Source organism: Pipistrellus kuhlii, unplaced genomic scaffold (genome assembly GCF_014108245.1).
Source record: "Pipistrellus kuhlii isolate mPipKuh1 unplaced genomic scaffold, mPipKuh1.p scaffold_m20_p_8, whole genome shotgun sequence".
In the NCBI taxonomy this organism is placed as follows: Eukaryota; Metazoa; Chordata; class Mammalia; order Chiroptera; family Vespertilionidae; genus Pipistrellus; species Pipistrellus kuhlii.
Window position 1 is genome coordinate 26,815,494 of NW_023425584.1, and position 17,354 is coordinate 26,832,847.

A 17,354-nucleotide genomic window follows, 5' to 3' on the forward strand; every position below is an offset into this window, starting at 1 on the left:
TGATCCGAAGCCTCCATGGCAGCTGTTAATCAACATTTGCTTCTCTCTTTTGCTCTGGGCCTGGGTCCATGCCTCTCTTTCTTTTGCTCTGGGCCAGCATCCATGCCTCTTTTTCTCTCAGGCCTCTGCTGGGGCTGTTTATCAGCCCTGCCTCTGATCAGGCCCATTGATAGGCCTGGAGATGCTGACTGGCATAGAAACTGACCAATCAAAACCAAATCTGTGTGAACTGTGAGGAGCCAATGGCTGCCTAGGAGGTGGAACTTTTGACACTGACTGGCATAGAAAACCAACCAATCGGAACCTAATCTGGGTGACCTGCGAAGGCAGAACCTAAGGTGGGGGCTGAAGAGGGGTTTTAAGGGCAACAGCTGTTTGGTGTAAGGTGTAAGAAAGCGGTTCAATTTTTTTAAGGACTGGTGAGGCAATATAGTGCATATGGCTAGCTATCAGTCCAGATATAGGGATTATGTATTTTTGTTTGCCAAGAGCATCTCCTCCTGATGAAAAAGGCTCACCCCTCCCCATTTAAGCAATCCTATCCATCCTATATAATCTATACTACTAAAAAAGTAATATGCTAATTAGACTGGGTCAACCGACCCTCTTCTCAACATATGACTTCCTTCCAGAAAATGCTATGGTGGTGGGGGCCAAGGCAGAGGCTGTTAGAGGCAATCAGGCTGGCAGGGGAGGGCAGTTGGGGGCAACCAGGCCAACAGGGAAGGGCAGTTGACGGCGAATCAGGCCAGCAGGGGAGGGCAGTCAGGGGTGATCAAGCAGACAGAGGCAATTGGGGATGAGATCAGGCAGGCAGGGGAGAGCAGTAGAGGGTGAGATCATGCCAGCAGGGGAGGGCAAATAGGGGCAAGCAGGCAGCAGCAGTTAAGGGCAATCATGGAGTCAGGCAGGCAGGCAGGCAGCAGCAGCAGTTAAGGGCAATCATGGAAGCAGGCAGGCAGGCAGAGGGGTTAGGGGGAATCAGGCAAAGCAGTTAGGGGAGATCAGGCAGCAGGCAGGTCAGTGGTTAGGACCCAACGGTCCTATATTGCGAGAGGGATATCCAACTGTCGGTTTAGGCCTGATCCCGCAGGGATCTCTGTGGGTTTGGGCCTAAATCAGTGGTCAGACATCCCCCAAGGGGTTCTGGATTGCAAGAGGGCACAGGCCGGTGCTAGGGAACACCCCCCTCCCAGTGGGCCACTAGTTAATAAATAATAAAAAACAATAAAACTGTTTCACATAAAACTGTAAATCTACTTTGCCCCACCCTGTATGTTAAACATTGATCAAAGAAATTAAAGAAGATCTCAACAGATAGAAACATTTTATTCATGAATTGGAAAACACAATTTAGTAAAATTGTCAATTCTCCCCAAATTGATTACAAATTTAATGTAATTCCTATCAAAATCAGTTTCTGTAGATATACAGAAAATTATCTAAAATTCATATGTAAAATTAAACGAACTATAGAATAGCAAAAACAATTTAGAATAAAAGAATACGTAGGTAGAATCACTCTATCCAATTCTAACACTCACATAGCTACAGCAATAAAGACTGTAGGGTACCGGCAGAGGGAAAAACACACAGATCAATGAAACAAAAAGAAAACCCAGAAATAACCCCACAGAGGTACAGCTGATTATTAACAAGGGTGTTAAGCAATTCAATGGAGAAAAGATAGTCTTTTCAACAAAGAGTACTGGAATAACTGAATGTCCACTGAGGAGGAAAAAGAACTTGACCTAAACCTCACATTACCCAAAATTTAACTCAAATAAGCTACAGGCTTAAATGTAAAATATAAAACTGTAAAACTTTAAAAAAAAATCTGGAAAAAATTTAGCTTCCACTCTAAAAATCAATGGAAAAAAATATCCAGTATGACTTCATCTTAACTTGATTATTTCTGCACAAGATTACCTTAGATATAAACAAAAATAACAATTAACAAAAAATAATTTAGATATGCATTGAAAACTGGGGCAGGGAGTACATGTATTGTTACCATGATTGCTACAAATTTGCATCAGAGAATCTTTTGAACCAAGGAATACTAATAGAGTGAAAAAGTTGCCTGCTACAATTAAATGTAGTTTGAAAATAAATATCTTAATCACTAGACTCAATGAACACTTGGCCAAATTCATCCGTTAGCATTACTGTACGTTTCATTGCAAGAGGCAAGAAGGCCTGGGGAGTAAAACTTTCACACAGAAAATAATGAAGTAAAGGCCATCCTGAGCTTCTCAACAAAAAGCTCAAAAATTATCTTAAACTAGATAATTAAACTGCTTTAAGAAGAATAAATTCCAGACCCACTCTACTGGGTTTTGAATTAATTTGTGTCCACCCAGAAGCTGTGAAAGTGGACTTATTTGGAAATATGGTCTATGCAGATACAGTCAAGTTAAAATGAGGTTATACTAAATTAGGGTGAACACTAATTCAATGACTGATGTTCTTATCCAGGGAACTTTGATCATGACACAGGAAGAATGCCATGTGGCAACGAAGACAGAGACTGAAGCAATGTGTATACAAGCCAAGGAACACCAAAGATGCTGAGAACCACCAGAAGCTAGGAAAAAGAATGGGAAGATTCTTCCCTGGAGCCCCCAAGAAACAGTCAACCCTGACACATTAATTTCATATATCTGGCCAACAGATACGTGAGACAATAAGTTTCTACTGTTCTATGCCATCAAGTTTGTAGTAACTTATATGTTTCTAGAGGCCTGGTGCACAAAATTTGTGCACTAGAGGGGAGGAGGTGAGTCCCTCAGCCTGGCCTGCACCCCCTTGCAGTACGGGACCCCTTGCTCCTTACCGCCAGCCCGCTCATGCTCCTTACCACTCAAATTGCTGCTCCTTAGCGCTGTCATGGAGGCGGGAGAGGCTCCCGCCACCGACACTGCACATTCACCAGTAGTGAGCCCAGCTTCTGGCTGAGTGGCATTCTCCCTGTACAAGTGCACTGACCACCAGGGGCAGCTTCTGCATTGAGCATCTGGCCCCTGGTGGTCAGTGCACACCATAGCGACAGGTTGTTCTGGTTATTCAGCCATATTGGTCACTTAGGCTTTTATTATAGAGACTAAAAGCCCAGTGCACGAAATTCATGCACTGGTAGGGTCCTTAGCAGCTGCAGGCCAGGGCCTCCCTCCTTTCCCCCAGCTGGCCCCGGCCCCTGGTCAAAATCCCAGATGACCAAGGGTCAAGGGAATAATTTACATACTGTGCTTTTATTATATAGGATTGCAGCCCTGGAAAACTAATACATCCAATTAGCTAGTATTATGTAATTTAAATAATCTCATCATTTGCAGTATGAGAAATACTTATCTTCAGCCTGAAAACTGAGAAAAATACTTAGTTCACCAATTCAGAACAACTAAAGATAGCATCACCCATTTAATGCATTGTCTAACACAGGGATGAATATGACATTAAGACTCCAATGGACAATGCATGCACATTGCTGAGAGCCATCAGAGATCCAATGAGGTGCTCACAAAGGCCAGTAAAGCACCTGCATGGAGTAGGGATTCAGTTCACCAACAGCCCTATAGGAAGCTAGGTCTTTGTTGAAGTCCCCTGCTGGAACACAAATTTAACACAGAAATATAGATCACAAGAAGTTAATCTTTCACATTTAAAGTCCTCTTATCATTTATAACATCGCAGTGATGACAGCTTTTCTAATAGTTAATTACTGGTAGGTAACTTGTGGGTTATAATTTCACCTTCTATTAGTTTTAAGTTTCCCAAAATATTATTTTTTTAAGCCCCGATTGAGTTTATTTCAAACCAGCGCAAATATGTTTGACTAATGTCACATACCAATCTGACAAAATGAGGCAATATCTATGGTATTTCCAAAATTGATGGACATTTTTACATTTTATCAGCTCTATGTCTTTAGCATGAACTAAAAAGAGATACTGCATAGGATGACATATAAACTTCTGCCCCATTTATTTTTTATCAAATGGACATTTCTAAGACTCAACTTTTACTTGGAACACACATTAGAAGTGAATTCAAATTCTCCAAAAAAAACTGTTCCTTTGTTACTATCTCTCATGATTAAAATTTAAGTCAGCACAACTTAATGTATCTCCAATAACTGAATATGATTAATTAGAGCAGTGGTCGGCAAACTCATTAGTCAACAGAGCCAAATATCAACAGTATAACGATTGCAATTTCTTTTGAGAGCCAAGTTTTTTAAACATAAACTTCTAACACCACTTCTTCAAATTAGACTCACCCAAACAGCGGTATTTGTGAAAGAGCCACACCCAAGGGGCCAAAAAGCCACATGTGGCTCGTGAGCTGCAGTTTGCTGACCACAGAATTAGAGCAACTGGCAAACATAAGAATGAAAATATTGACCACAAGAAGTCACCTTCCAGGATTAATTTTCTAAAAAGGACTGCCCCTCTATATAAAAAAAGCAATATTAACCTACCTTGTTTTCGAACATCTTCTACAGCAGCCACAAGCTCCTCCTTGAGAAACTGACTCTCCTTTGCAATTTTATCCCCTTTCTCCAAGAAATTCTCAGTTGCTTGTTCAACAGATGCAGCCAAAACATGGGCCTTCTTAGAACGACCTCTCTTCTTATTAGAGGGCCCCTTACTATTGGTGTTTACCAGAGTCGTAACCTAAAAGTTGCATTTTAAAAAATTAAACTACAGCCAATTAAAATAAAAATAACAGAAAGACTAATATCTTCAAAATAGCAAAAATAAATTATTCATAACAAGTATCACATTTATGACATTTCATCAAGCATTAAAAAATATAAACTCCCAAGCTTTAAAGTATAAAGCAATATACTCTATTTAGTTTCTCAAATAATTTAACTCTTATGTAGAAGATAGAAAATACTTTAATTCCTCAAACATGAATATTAGATTTTCGTTACCTTATAAATAAAAAACTGACTAGAAACAAGTTAGAAATCTCTACCCTTGTGACATTAAGAAGTTGCATGGGGTCGGGAAGAGTAAAATAGGGTGAGGAGGATAAATGGTGATGGAAAGAGACTTAACTTAGGGTGGTGAACACACAATACAACATACAGATGATGTATTTTTTAATTGTATGCCTGAAATTTGTATAATCTTATTAATAAATGTCACCCCAACAAATTCAATTTAAAAAAAAAAAAGTTCCAGAAAGAGGTCAACAATGAATTCAGTTTTATCTGAAAGTCACATTTGACTGGGATCAGGCCTAAACCGGCAGTCGGACATCCCCCAAGGGATCTCAGATTAGAGATAGTGCTGGCTGGGCTGAGGTACATTTCCCGTTTTCCCTCCCTTCCCTCCGCCCCCCGCCACTCCCAGTGCACAAATTTCATTCACCTGGCCTCTAGTAATACTAGAAAATCTATAGGATGAAGATGACTGAAGATTTGTTATTAATCTGTCACACAAAAGACTTACTGAGAGTAAGTAGATGGGCTCCAAGAAAGTAAATATACCTGAGTCTTACCACACATTCCTACATATTTTAAAAATTATATATGTGCAACGCACATGTGTATGTACTATTTATATTTATCAGTTGAAATGGAATTTTTAAGAAAGCACATGCCACATTTTTACTTATCTACCCCTCTCTCTCTCTCTCACTTTTTTTCTCTCTCTCACTCACACTAGTCAAATGTGCCAGAACACTAAAAGTGCATAAGTAGTTGCTAACAGTTAATGAAATGCCACCCCATTATATTTGTATTTGTAACAGAGCATACCCAAACAACACCCTCAAATTAAATTACCTGTTAATAGACAATGAAAGGTGTTAAACAGGTGTTAACAGTCAAGATTCCACATCACATCCTTCTTGGATATATGTTCCAAGTAAATAGTAATGCCAAGAAAATGTCTACAAAGTCCAAATATTTGGAAAGTTGCACTACATATCACTAGCCCATATTGTTGCCATTAAGACTAAAAACAGCAGCAGCAACTAAAAGGTTGTTTCTAAAGGGTTAAATGATTCCATACATCAATATTTCATTACTAGAAGCCCGATGCATAAGATTTGTGCAAGGGTAGGCCTTCGCAGCCCCAGCCACCTCAGCCGCTGCTTCTCAACCACAGCTTCATCTAGAAGGTCATCCAGACAATGGTTCCACTGTTGGACCGTTTGGTCAATTTGTATATTATACTTTTATTATTATAGATTATTATAGATTAGAGGAGCTAAATAATCTAAGCACTATTAACTTAATGCTCAAACACTCAAATTAAACCTTTGAACTAAATAACTTTGTTCTGTTTGTTACTGCTATGGAACTATGTTACAATAACTATGTATGTATTTGTTTTCTGTGTAACAAGATTACCTGTGTAACAAGAGGCTCCAACAGTCTTTCTACAGCCAGAGTCCTGATCTCTAGACTTTTGGGGTCCCATTTGAAGTTTATGTTGCCTGTGTGAACAGCAGTCATTTCTAAAAGAGAAACAAAAAGTCAATGTCAGACAAACACCAACACAAACATGAAATATGTAACAAATCTCCTACTTAAAGACTTTTACATCAGGAAAGCTACATTCACCACAAGATGGACAAAATTCTTACTAGCTTGTACATGAGGACCCAATAACACACCTTTTTAAGATTTCGAATTTACAAAGATTAGGGGTACTATAAGAAGGTATTATCAAACATATAGAGCTTTTCCCTTTGGGCTTCTCTGGCACCAAAGGATTTCTTTCAGTTTTCCATGCCAACTTAGAAGTAGGATAAAAAGCTAAAGTGAATGAGCCCTAATACAAAAGATTCTTATTTTGAAAATCATCAATCAGTTGCCTCCTGTATGCTCCCCAAACAGGGATCAACCCCAAAACCCCACATGTGCCCAGACTGGGAGTCAAACCTACCACCTACCTTCTTCTTGTGTAGGGGACAAAGTTCAACCAATCTAGCCACATTGGCCAGGGCTATAGTGCATTATCTAAACTAGAAGCCCAGTGCATGAATTCATGCATGGGTGGGGTCCCTCTGGGTAGCCTGCAGGTATGAGGCCGAAACCCACAATCCAACACCACCTGCCGCTCCCGCTCATCCAGGCCCCATTGTGCCTGCCAAGGACTCCTGTCCAATCAGACCCAATCGGGAGAGGCTTGGAATGCTCACTAGCCATGAGCCCTGCATCTGGCACCCTCCCTAGGGGAGTGGTCTGCGAGATTGGGCTGAAACCAGCTCTCCGACATCCCCTAAGGGGTCCCAGATTGTGAAAGGGTGTAGGCCAGGCTGAGGGACCCCTCTGGTTGTCAGTGCACATCACAGTGAGCGGTTTAGCAGCCTTAGCATATCATTAGCATATTACACTTTGATTGGTTGTTCAGTTGTTCTGCCATTCAGTCTATTTACATATTACCCTTTTATTATATAGGACTAAAGGCCCAGTGCACAAAATTTGTGTATGGTAGGGGAGGGTCCTTCAGCCCTGCCTGCACTCTCTCCAATCCAGGACCCCTTAGGGGATGTCCAACTGCCAGTTTAGGCCCGATCCCACAGTCAGAAATCCCACCTCGCAATCCGGGATCACTGGCTCCTAACAGCTCACCTACCTGCCTGATCACTCCTCACTGCCTCTGCCTGCCTACCTAATCACCCCCAAATGCCCTCCCCTGCCAGCCTAATCACCCCTAGCTGCCTCTGCCATGGTCCCCACCACCATGGCTTTGTCCTGAAGGAAGTTGGATGTCTGGAAGAGAGAAATGGAGAGTGGAACAGAAAGTTAGATGAAAAGAGAAAAGAGTGAGAGAGGAATGACAGGAGAAGGAGGACAAGGAAAGGAGGGAAATGGGAAAAATGGGACAGGATGGGAGAATGAAGAGAATAAAAGGGATAGGAGGGGTGGAGAAGGGAGGAGAAATAAGAGAGGAAGGGGAAAGTGAAGAAGGTAAAAGGAGGAGAACAGAGGAAGAGAAGTGACAGATATCTTGAAATGTGGCTAGTGTGGCTGAGGAATTGATTTTTTAATTTTATTTCATTTTAATTAATGCTAAAATCTGTATTTAAATGACCAGAAAAAAAGATTATAAAATGACGACTAGCCAAAACCGGTTTGGCTCAGTGGATAATGTCAGCTTGTAGACTGAAGGGTCCCGGGTTCGATTCTGGTCAAGGGCACGTACCTTGGTTGCGGGCACATCCCCAGTAGGGGGTGTGCTGAAGGCAGCTGATGGATGATTCTCTCTAATCGATGTTTCTAACTCTCTATTCCTCTCCCTTCCTCCCTGTAAAAAAATCAATAAAATATATTTTAAAAAAAGAAAAGAAAAAGAAAAGCACATGTCTATGACTAGTCCACTCTTAACAACTTTAATATAAAAATATCTGTATAGCCCTAACCGGTTTGGCTCAGTGAATAGAGCATTGGCCTGCGGACTGAAAGGTTTCAGGTTCGATTCTAGTCAAGGACATGTACCTTGGTTACGGGCACATCCCCAGTGGGAGGTGTGCAAGAGGTAGCTGATCAATGTTTCTCTCTCACCAATGTTTCTGACTCTCTATCCTTCTCCCTTCCTCTCTGTAAAAAATCAATAAAATATATATATTTTTTAAATATCTGTATAGCCCTAGCTGGTGTTGCTCAGTTGATAGAGCATTGGCCTGCGAACTGAAGGGTCCTGGGTTTGATTCTGGTCAAGGGCACATGCCTGGGTTGCAGGCTCAATCCTCAGTAGGGGTCATGCAGGAGGCAGTCAACTGATGATTCTCTCTCATCACTGAATGTTTCTGTCTCCCTCTAACCCTTCCTCTCTGAAATCAATAAAAATATATTTTTTAATGTGTATCATCTGCCATAAATGTATGCCTGAGTGACAATGAATAGGTGGACCCTGTTAGATGTTTCTGAAAATATCAGCACAGGTATCATTTAACATTTCACCAAGACTTATCTAAACATCAAAAAATTCTAGAATCATTAGAAATGGAGTGCCAAAAAGAATTTAGATTTTGGATTTGCTTAATCTGGTAATACAGAATGTCAGTTTCCAGGGAATTTGTTTCATTCCAAGTGGGCAAATAACGCTCTCTACACTGATATGTCGGGCCTATACTTGGGTTTTTAAAGGTTATTTGTCCACTAATCTGATGAGCCCAAATCAGTAAACTTTAGAAGATGGAGTGCTTTGGATTGCTAAAGGGCTAATAACAGTTCAAGCAAATGTCATCAAATGTCACAGATAAGATATTGTAGAAAGAATAATTTATCCCATGGATTCTGCACTCCTGTATCCTAGCATTCCAGTCACTGCATCAACACAAATATAACAGAAAACTCAAGGGTTGTAGGAGAGCCAAGAAATAAATGAAGCCAGCTGAAGCAGTCATGTGATCACATTTGTTTTAATTCTTAAACAAGTACAGCAAATAATTTGAGTTCCCAAAGGAATACAATCTTTTTTTTTCTTCTTCTTGAAATAAAAAGCCTTCTCCAATAGCAGGAGCCCAGGGAAGGACAGTAGTTAGTTAAACCCCAACTGGGAGCAAAGCCCAAGGTTTGAGGACTGTACCTTTTGAAAACCAGCAAATCAAGAAGCATAAACATGCATTCCTACTGTTTTAGAACCAAAGCTCAAGCCCTTGTCCTACATAAGCAAAACCAGTGTGGCACAGGTGGGTGAGTCATCCCATGCAATAAGAGTTTGCAGGTTCTGTTTAGCGCACATGCCCAGGTTTCAGCTCCATGTCCAGGAGGGGGCATGCAAGAGGCAGCTGATATATCAGGTGTAGTAATAATTAATGTCGTTTTTAAACATTCGTTTAAAATCTTGCTTGGCGTTGACTTGTATTGACATAACCTTCAAACATGTGGTATCTACAGAACGTGTGAAGTGCAATTAACAAGTTTTGCTTGAAAAAGTTTGTGTTTGGTTTGGTTTTTGTTGCAAAACTAGGGCTAAGAAGATGGCGGATGAAGAGCATATTTGGCATTGCATGCTTTACGAGTTCCAATTAGGAAGAAAAGCAAGTGAGGCTGCAAAAAACATCTGTAGTGCTCTTGGTCAAGATGCAGTTAGCGCCAGAAAATGCCAGCGTTGGTTTGAGAAATTTCGCGAGGGAAATTTTTCGTTAGATGACAAGAGTGGTCGAGGCCGTGTGTCCAATTTTGATCAAGAAGCTCTTCAAGCTCTTTTGGTGCAAAATCCTCAAATTACCCAACAAGAGCTTGCGACAACTTTAAATTGTTCACAAAAAACAATTTCCAATCAATTGCGTGCACTTGGCAAAGTCCAAAAGTTTGGAAAATGGGTTCCTCATGAGTTGACCGACAACAACCATAATCAAAGAGTCACAATTTGCAGTTCGCTCCTCTCTCGTCAAAACCGTTTGCCGTTTTTAGAGCAAATTGTTACCGGAGATGAACAATGGGTGCTGTATGTTAATTTGAAAAGGCGGCCTCAATGGTTGGACAAAAATGAGGCTCTGCAGCCCACGCCAAAACCTGACTTGCATGCGAAAAAAGTGATGTTGTGTGTTTGGTGGAATTTTAAAGGAATTCTTCATTATGAACTTTTACCATCATTCTAACCAAACCATTACAAGTGCAGTGTATAGTGCCCAATTGGAAAGGTTAGCCCAAGCTTTAAGAGAAAAAGAACCCGCGCTGATTAATCGGAAGGGCGTAATTCTTCACCACGATAATGCACGACCGCATACTGCAAGAATCACTGCTGAAAAACTGCGCCAGTTGGAATGGGAAGTTCTCCCTCAACCTGCATATTCTCCTGATATTGCCCCTTCCGATTACCATTTGTTTCGTTCTTTGCAAAACTTTCTTCTTGGAAAAAAATTTAATAATGAAGAATGCCTCAAAAATGCATTGACCGAATTTTTTGCATCAAAATCACAAGAATTTTACAACAGAGGGATTAAAATGCTTCCTGAGCGTTGGGCACAAGTAGTAGAAAACAACAGCAATTATATTGTTGATTAAATTTTGTTGTATTGTTTAAATAAATTCGATTTAAAAAAGTATTAGAAAACGACATTAATTATTACTAGACCTAATATGTTTATCTCTCATGATGTTCTTCTCTCTCCCTCCCCCACTTCTCTCTCTAAAAATCAATCAACTTATTTTTAAAAAATAAAAAAACCTGAGAACCAAGACGAGCATTCTGGTCTAAGAAACAGGGTCTCAGACTTTGGGAAGCTGCGGAGGAGAAGGAAGGCAGTTTGGAGATACCTGGAAGGAGAAGGAAAGAGGGAGAAAGCTGCCCAAGGTGAGCCTGCAAAGAATGGGCCGGCCCCATCAGGGAAAAGGGCTTCTGATACTTAAAAAGAAAAACTAGGTTTATCTTAGAGAAAGAACAAGACTCCCCTGAAGATCTGTATAGCCCTGGCCAGCAGTTTGAGCATCAGCCTGTAAACCGAAGAGTCGTGGGTTTGATTCCCAATCAAGGACAAGTACCTCGGTAGCAAGTTCCAGAGCCCTGGTAGGGGCATTTGCGGAAGGCAACCAATCCATGTGTCTCTGTCACATCAATGTTTCTTTTTCTCTTTCTCTCTCTCCCCCCTCCTCCCTCCTTTCTACTTTTTCTAGAAATCCATGTAGAAAAATATCCTTGAGTGAAGATTAAAAAGATTAGACAGCCCAGCTGGCATAGCTCAGTGGTTGAGCATCAACCTAATGCACCAAGAAGTCGCTGGTTTGATTCCCAGTCAGGGCACATGCCCAGATTCCAGGCTCAATCCCCTATGTGTTTGTGTGTTGGGGGACGCAGGAAGCAACCAATCAATGATTCTCTCTCATCACTGATGTTCCTATCTCTCTATCCTTCTCCCTTCCTCTCTGAAACCAATAAAAATATATTTTTTAAAAAAATTTGTACAGATGTTGATAATTTAAAGCAGGGGTCCTCAAACTTTTTAAAGTGGGGGCCAGATCACAGTCCCTCAGAGAGCTGGAGGGCCGGACTATATGAACTACTAATTCCTACTGTAACACCTCAGCTGCGCTCACTGCCCAAAAAACCTGGCGGGCCGGATCAGACTCCTCTGCAGGCCGCATGTGGCCCGCGGGCCGTAGTTTGAAGACGCCAGATTTAAAGGTTCTAATTTTTAAAAAGCCTTTTTGGTCTTCTATTTTCCAAATTTTGATACTTTGGGGTACAAAATAATTTCACTTTCTTCTTAATTCTAACAAAGGCAAAGTGTAAGCACAATAATGAATTGCCAATGACATCTGACTCAGAGGAGACTCTTAGGAGGGACTAGGACTCATTAATCAGGAAAACATGAACAGCAGCCCATCAGATCTAAACAATCTTTATGATGTAGTAGCTCTAGGGTTAGCAAGTCATCCAATTTCTCAATAGATGCAAATTTTTATGTGAAATCTTCCAACTTTAACATTACCAATTAGTTTCAAAAAATTTTACCATTGTGTGGGACAAGCAAAGGTGTCCTGTTTGTCAATACTTTGCAACCACTGAACAGGATTCTCCCCTAAAATCCCTTCCATTTCTATATTCCGGAACTTTATATTCCCTTAAGTAATTAATATCTCTGAGAAGTCTCTAGCCTCCCCCATAAAAATTCAACAGATGCAGGCTCCCATCTGTGTTAAGGCAAAGGACTCAATCACTAACATCGAGAAAGTTGAAATATACTGACACTTGAAAACTGAAAACCCATTCAGTGTGTTTTCAAGTCTTTCAATTACCATCATGGACGTAAACTGCCTTGTGCGGCATCTTTAATCAAAGGCCCTGCCAAGAATGATACTGAGCCGAAACCGGTTTGGCACAGTGGACAGAGCATCAGCCTGTGAACTGAAAGGGCATGTACTTGGTTGAGGGCACATCCCCAGTAGGGGGTGTGCAGGAGGCAGGTGATTATGTTTCTATCTCTCTCTCCTTTCCTCTCTGTAAAAAATCAATAAAGTATTTTTTTAAAAGAATAATACTGAACATTATTCAACTACAGAGCCAAGTTATGCTTTTGGTGATCCCAACCCTAAAAGGATTCCAAAAAATAGTAGAGTACTTAAAATCTAATGAAAATATGTTCTCTGGAAAGAACATGGTTTCCGGTACCAGCTTTGCCATTAACTTATTATCTGATCTTGGGCAATCACTTCACTTCTCCTCAGTTTTTTTCATCTATTAAAAAAAAAAAAAAAGGAAAGGGGTTAAATTCTAAGCTCTAAGCCCTTCCAGCCCTAAAATTCTAGTATTCCTTTCATTTATGTTATTTCTCCATTGCCTCTATATTGTTATAGTGAGGGTAATTTCCCCCAGGTTTTGCCTGTGGTCTTTCTAGCTAGATGTTAAATCTAAGGAGGATAACTACACTTATGTTTCTTTATATCCCTTAAGTTGCTGGCAATAAGGTGTTTTATGCAGAACAGACACAGTATTGGTTTAACTGAATTTATGAAACCTGATTTTAAAATATTTACAAGCCTAACAAGACAAAGCTCCTGCCTTAATCTTAGTCATAGCTTCGGCTTCTCTATAATTAACGATATTGTTTGGAGTAGCTAAACAAATAAGTTTCAAACTCTTGGCAGTTTCTAAGTTTTCCAATTAACTTACAGAGCACTCCACAAGATCTATTACAAAAACCTACTAAAGCTAGCCAACCTTAATGAGTTACAACAACCTTGGGTTTTTACAGGAGAAATCATGCTTAGTGAAATTAAATAAAAAGTTGAACTGTATTCAGTCTTAATTACCTTATAAACAGCAATCCCGGCTATAAAGCAAAAGTTCACTTTAAATTCAGAAAGGGGCAGAGATGCAGGAGCTTGACCAGCAATCTTTATGACAGAGAAATAAAAAAGCAAGCAGAAAATAAAGGCACAGCTCCATCAGAACTAGGGAAGCTGGTTGTTGGCAAACTGCCTCAAAAAGAGCTACATACCTACTTCAAAAACTTTAAATGTTCATTTACATTTAAAATGTAAAATATCAGAGGAACCAAAATGGCGGCATATGTAAACACCTGAACTTGCTGCCTCACACAACCACTTCAAAACTACAACTAAAAGACAAAACAGATATCCAGAACCACAGGAAAGCTGGCAGAGTGGAATTTATACAACTAGAAGGAAAGAGAAAAGTACATTGAGACTGGGAGGAAGTGTGTAAGTGAAGAAGTAAGGAGGCACACTCAGAAAGGGGCTGGCAACTGAGTACACTGTTGTCTTTTTCAATCGGGAGCGAGACACAAGCTGCTGACTGCACTAAACTCTAGTTCTGGGCAAGACTCTGGGGACTCAGACTCATATGGGAAGAAACTGGAGTGTCTGGCATTGGGCAGGAACACAAGGGTAGCTTTATCTCATAGGGATCATTTGCAGGGATCATTGTTCCTGCAAAGTGCCACAGGACACAGAGACTCAGGGACCTCTTCAGGGCAGGGCTGATGGTCAGCCATTGCTATTTGCTCCACCCTGGTGATTACCTGAGACCCCGCCCCACTCAATTTACAACCCCACCCAAGCTGTGTGCAGAGGCTTTTGCATAGCAATGGCCTGGCCTTTTGCAATATAAACCCTAATATACTGCTGCTGGGTCAGAGAGCCGCAGAGCCTTCAAAAGAAGCCCAAAGCTGGACAGCAGCTTGCACTGCTTCACAGCTGGGCCTCATCTGGGCACCTCCAAACCCCAAACAAAGAGGAGGAATCTAAAGATCTCTCTGTAGCTCCTGCCAAGTGGCCTTAGGCAGTGGTTGACTTTGCATCTCCTTGGAGATCCAAGAGCCAGTGTACCCAAGGGTCAGAGTAAGACCATCCAGATTACAACTCTTCACATCCATAAGACACACACTCAGGGGGCAGGCTCAGTGAGCGCCAAAGCCCCATTGAAGCAAGTCTTGCCCCATAAGGGTGTTTCCAGCACAGAAGTTCTCCCAACATAGACACAACTTATCCTCACAGCCAACTGGCCTAGAGGTCAATTCCTCCCAGTGATACTAACAGCAATCAAAGCTTAACTACAACAAGACTGTGCATACAGCTCACAAAGGGGTGCACCAAGAGTGTCCACCTCAGGTAATTATGGAAGCTGAACCACTGGGCCCTACAGGACACCTAGCACACAAAGCCACTCTATAAACATAGGGAAGCAGCCAAAATGCGGAGACAAAGAAACAAGTCACAAATGGAGAAAATGATGAAAGCAAAATACTGGTTATAGAGTTCAAAACCACTACTCAAGAATCTTCTAGAAACCTCTGAGAAATTTAGTGAGATGCTCAAGGATATGAAAAAGGACCAACTAAAAATTAAGCATACACTGACTGAAATAAAGAATAATATACAGAGGTCCAATAACAGACTAGAGGATCCCAAGAATCAAGTCAAGGATTTGAAATATGAAGAAGCAAAAAACACCCAAGGGAAAAAAAAAAAAAAGAATCCAAAAATATGAAGATAATGTAAGGAGCCCCTGGGACAACTTCAAGCATACCAACATCCAAATTATGGGTGTACCAGAAAAAGAGAGCAAGATATTGAAGACCTCTTTGAAGAAATAATGACAGAAAACTTCCCCAACCTGGGGAAAGAAATATACTTTCCAGGAAGCATACAGAACCCAAACAAAAGGAATCCAAAGAGGACCATACCAAGACACATCATAATTAAAATGCCAAGGGCAAACGACAAAGAGAGAATCTTGAAAGCAGCAAGATAAAAAGTTACCTACAAGGGAGTACCCATACGACTGTCAGCTGATTTCTCAACAGGAACTATGCAGGCCAGACAAGAGTGGCAAGAAACATTCAAAATGATGAATAGCAAGAATCTACAACCAAGATTACTCTACCCAGCAAAGCTATCATTTAGAATTGAAGGTCGGATAAAGAGCTTCACAGATGAGAAAAAGCTATAGAAGCTCATCATCGCCAAACCAGTATTATATGAAATGCTGAAGGGTATTCTTTAAGAGGAGGAGGAAGAAGAAAAAGGTAAAGATAAAAATTATGAACAACAAAGTGACAACAAATACATATCTATCAACAAGTAAATCTAAAAATCAAGTGAATAAAAAACCTGATGAACAGAATAAACTGGTGAATATAATAGAATCAGGGACATAGAAAGGGACTGACAATTCCCAGGGGGAAGATGTGGGGGGTGCAAGAAGAGACTGGATTAAAATCGTACACCTATGGAAGAACAGTGGGGGAACAAGGGCAGAGGGTGGGGTGGTAAGAGGGTGGAGGGAAGCTATAAGGTGGGGAAAAGAGTAAAAACTAATAATTTAAACAATAAAGATTTATTTTTTTAAAAAACAAAAAATATATAAAATCTCAGACAACTCTTGTAGCAATATTTTTGCCAATATATCCCTTCAGATCAGGGAAACAAAGGGGAAAAAAAAAAAAAAGAAACAAATGGGACTACGTCAAACTAAACTTCTGCACAGCAAAAAAAAAAAACCAACAACAAAATGAAAAGGGAATCTACTGAATGGGACAACGTATCGATATTAACGATGACGTATTAAAGATGAAAATCTGAAAAGAGGAATATTTCCACTATGTATAAAGAACTTGTATAACTCAACACCAGCAAACAGACAATCCGATTTAAAAATGGGCAAAGGACCTGAATAGACAAATGGCAACAGACATATGAAAAAATGCTTTACATCACTAATCATCAGAGAGATGCAAATTAAAACCATGAGATATTACCTCACATCTGCCAGCATGGTTACCGTCAATAAATCAACAAACAACATGTACTAGCAAGGATGTAGAGAATGTGCACTGTGGGTGGGAATGAAGACTGGTGTAGCTGCTATGGAAAAAGAGTATGGAGTTTTCTCAAAAAATTAAACAGGAAACTGCTTCATGACCCATTTCTCAGAATATATCTAAAGAAATCCGAAACACTAATTCAAGAGAATATATGTTCCACTAAATTCATTGCAGCGTTGTTGACAATAGCCAATATCTGGAAACAGCTCATGTCCATCAGTAAATGAGTGGATAAAAAAAGATATGGTACATTTAGATAATGGAATACTATGTGGCCATAAAAAAAGGAAATCATACCCTTTGCAACAATATGAATGAACCTGGAGATTATTATGCTAAGTGAAATATGCCTGTCAGAAAATATAAATGCTATATGATCTCACATGTGGACTCTAACAAAATAAACTGACACACAAAATACAGAGGCATGGATACATGGAATAGACTGATAGCTTTCAGAGTGGAGGGGGGCTTTAGGGGGATGGATGAAAGAAGGTGAAGGAATAAACCAAAAACATACCTACATAACACAGACCACAGTATGAGAGGGAAAAATGGGGGATGGACAAAGAGAAGAAAATGGAGATGGAAACAGA

The 17,354-nt window shown here is 40.4% G+C and overlaps 1 protein-coding gene across 5 annotated transcripts in view; it reads right to left on the reverse strand.

Moving 5' to 3' along the window:
• The window catches only part of CTNNA1 (catenin alpha 1), a 172,602-nt gene that overhangs the window by 136,669 nt on the left and 18,579 nt on the right, over positions 1 to 17,354 (reverse strand). For 4 of the 5 annotated variants that reach the window (XM_036424924.1, XM_036424923.2, XM_036424925.2 and 1 more), the window contains exons 2-3: positions 6,368 to 6,474; positions 4,481 to 4,676 (exon numbers count right to left, since the gene is read on the reverse strand). In XM_036424924.1, the coding sequence (XP_036280817.1) occupies positions 4,481 to 4,676; positions 6,368 to 6,472 (301 nt within the window). In that variant the 5' untranslated portion in view covers positions 6,473 to 6,474. Of the gene's footprint in view, positions 1 to 4,480; positions 4,677 to 6,367; positions 6,475 to 8,168; positions 8,189 to 17,354 lie in introns of those variants that run through there. The other variant, XM_045576499.1, reaches the window with a different exon arrangement.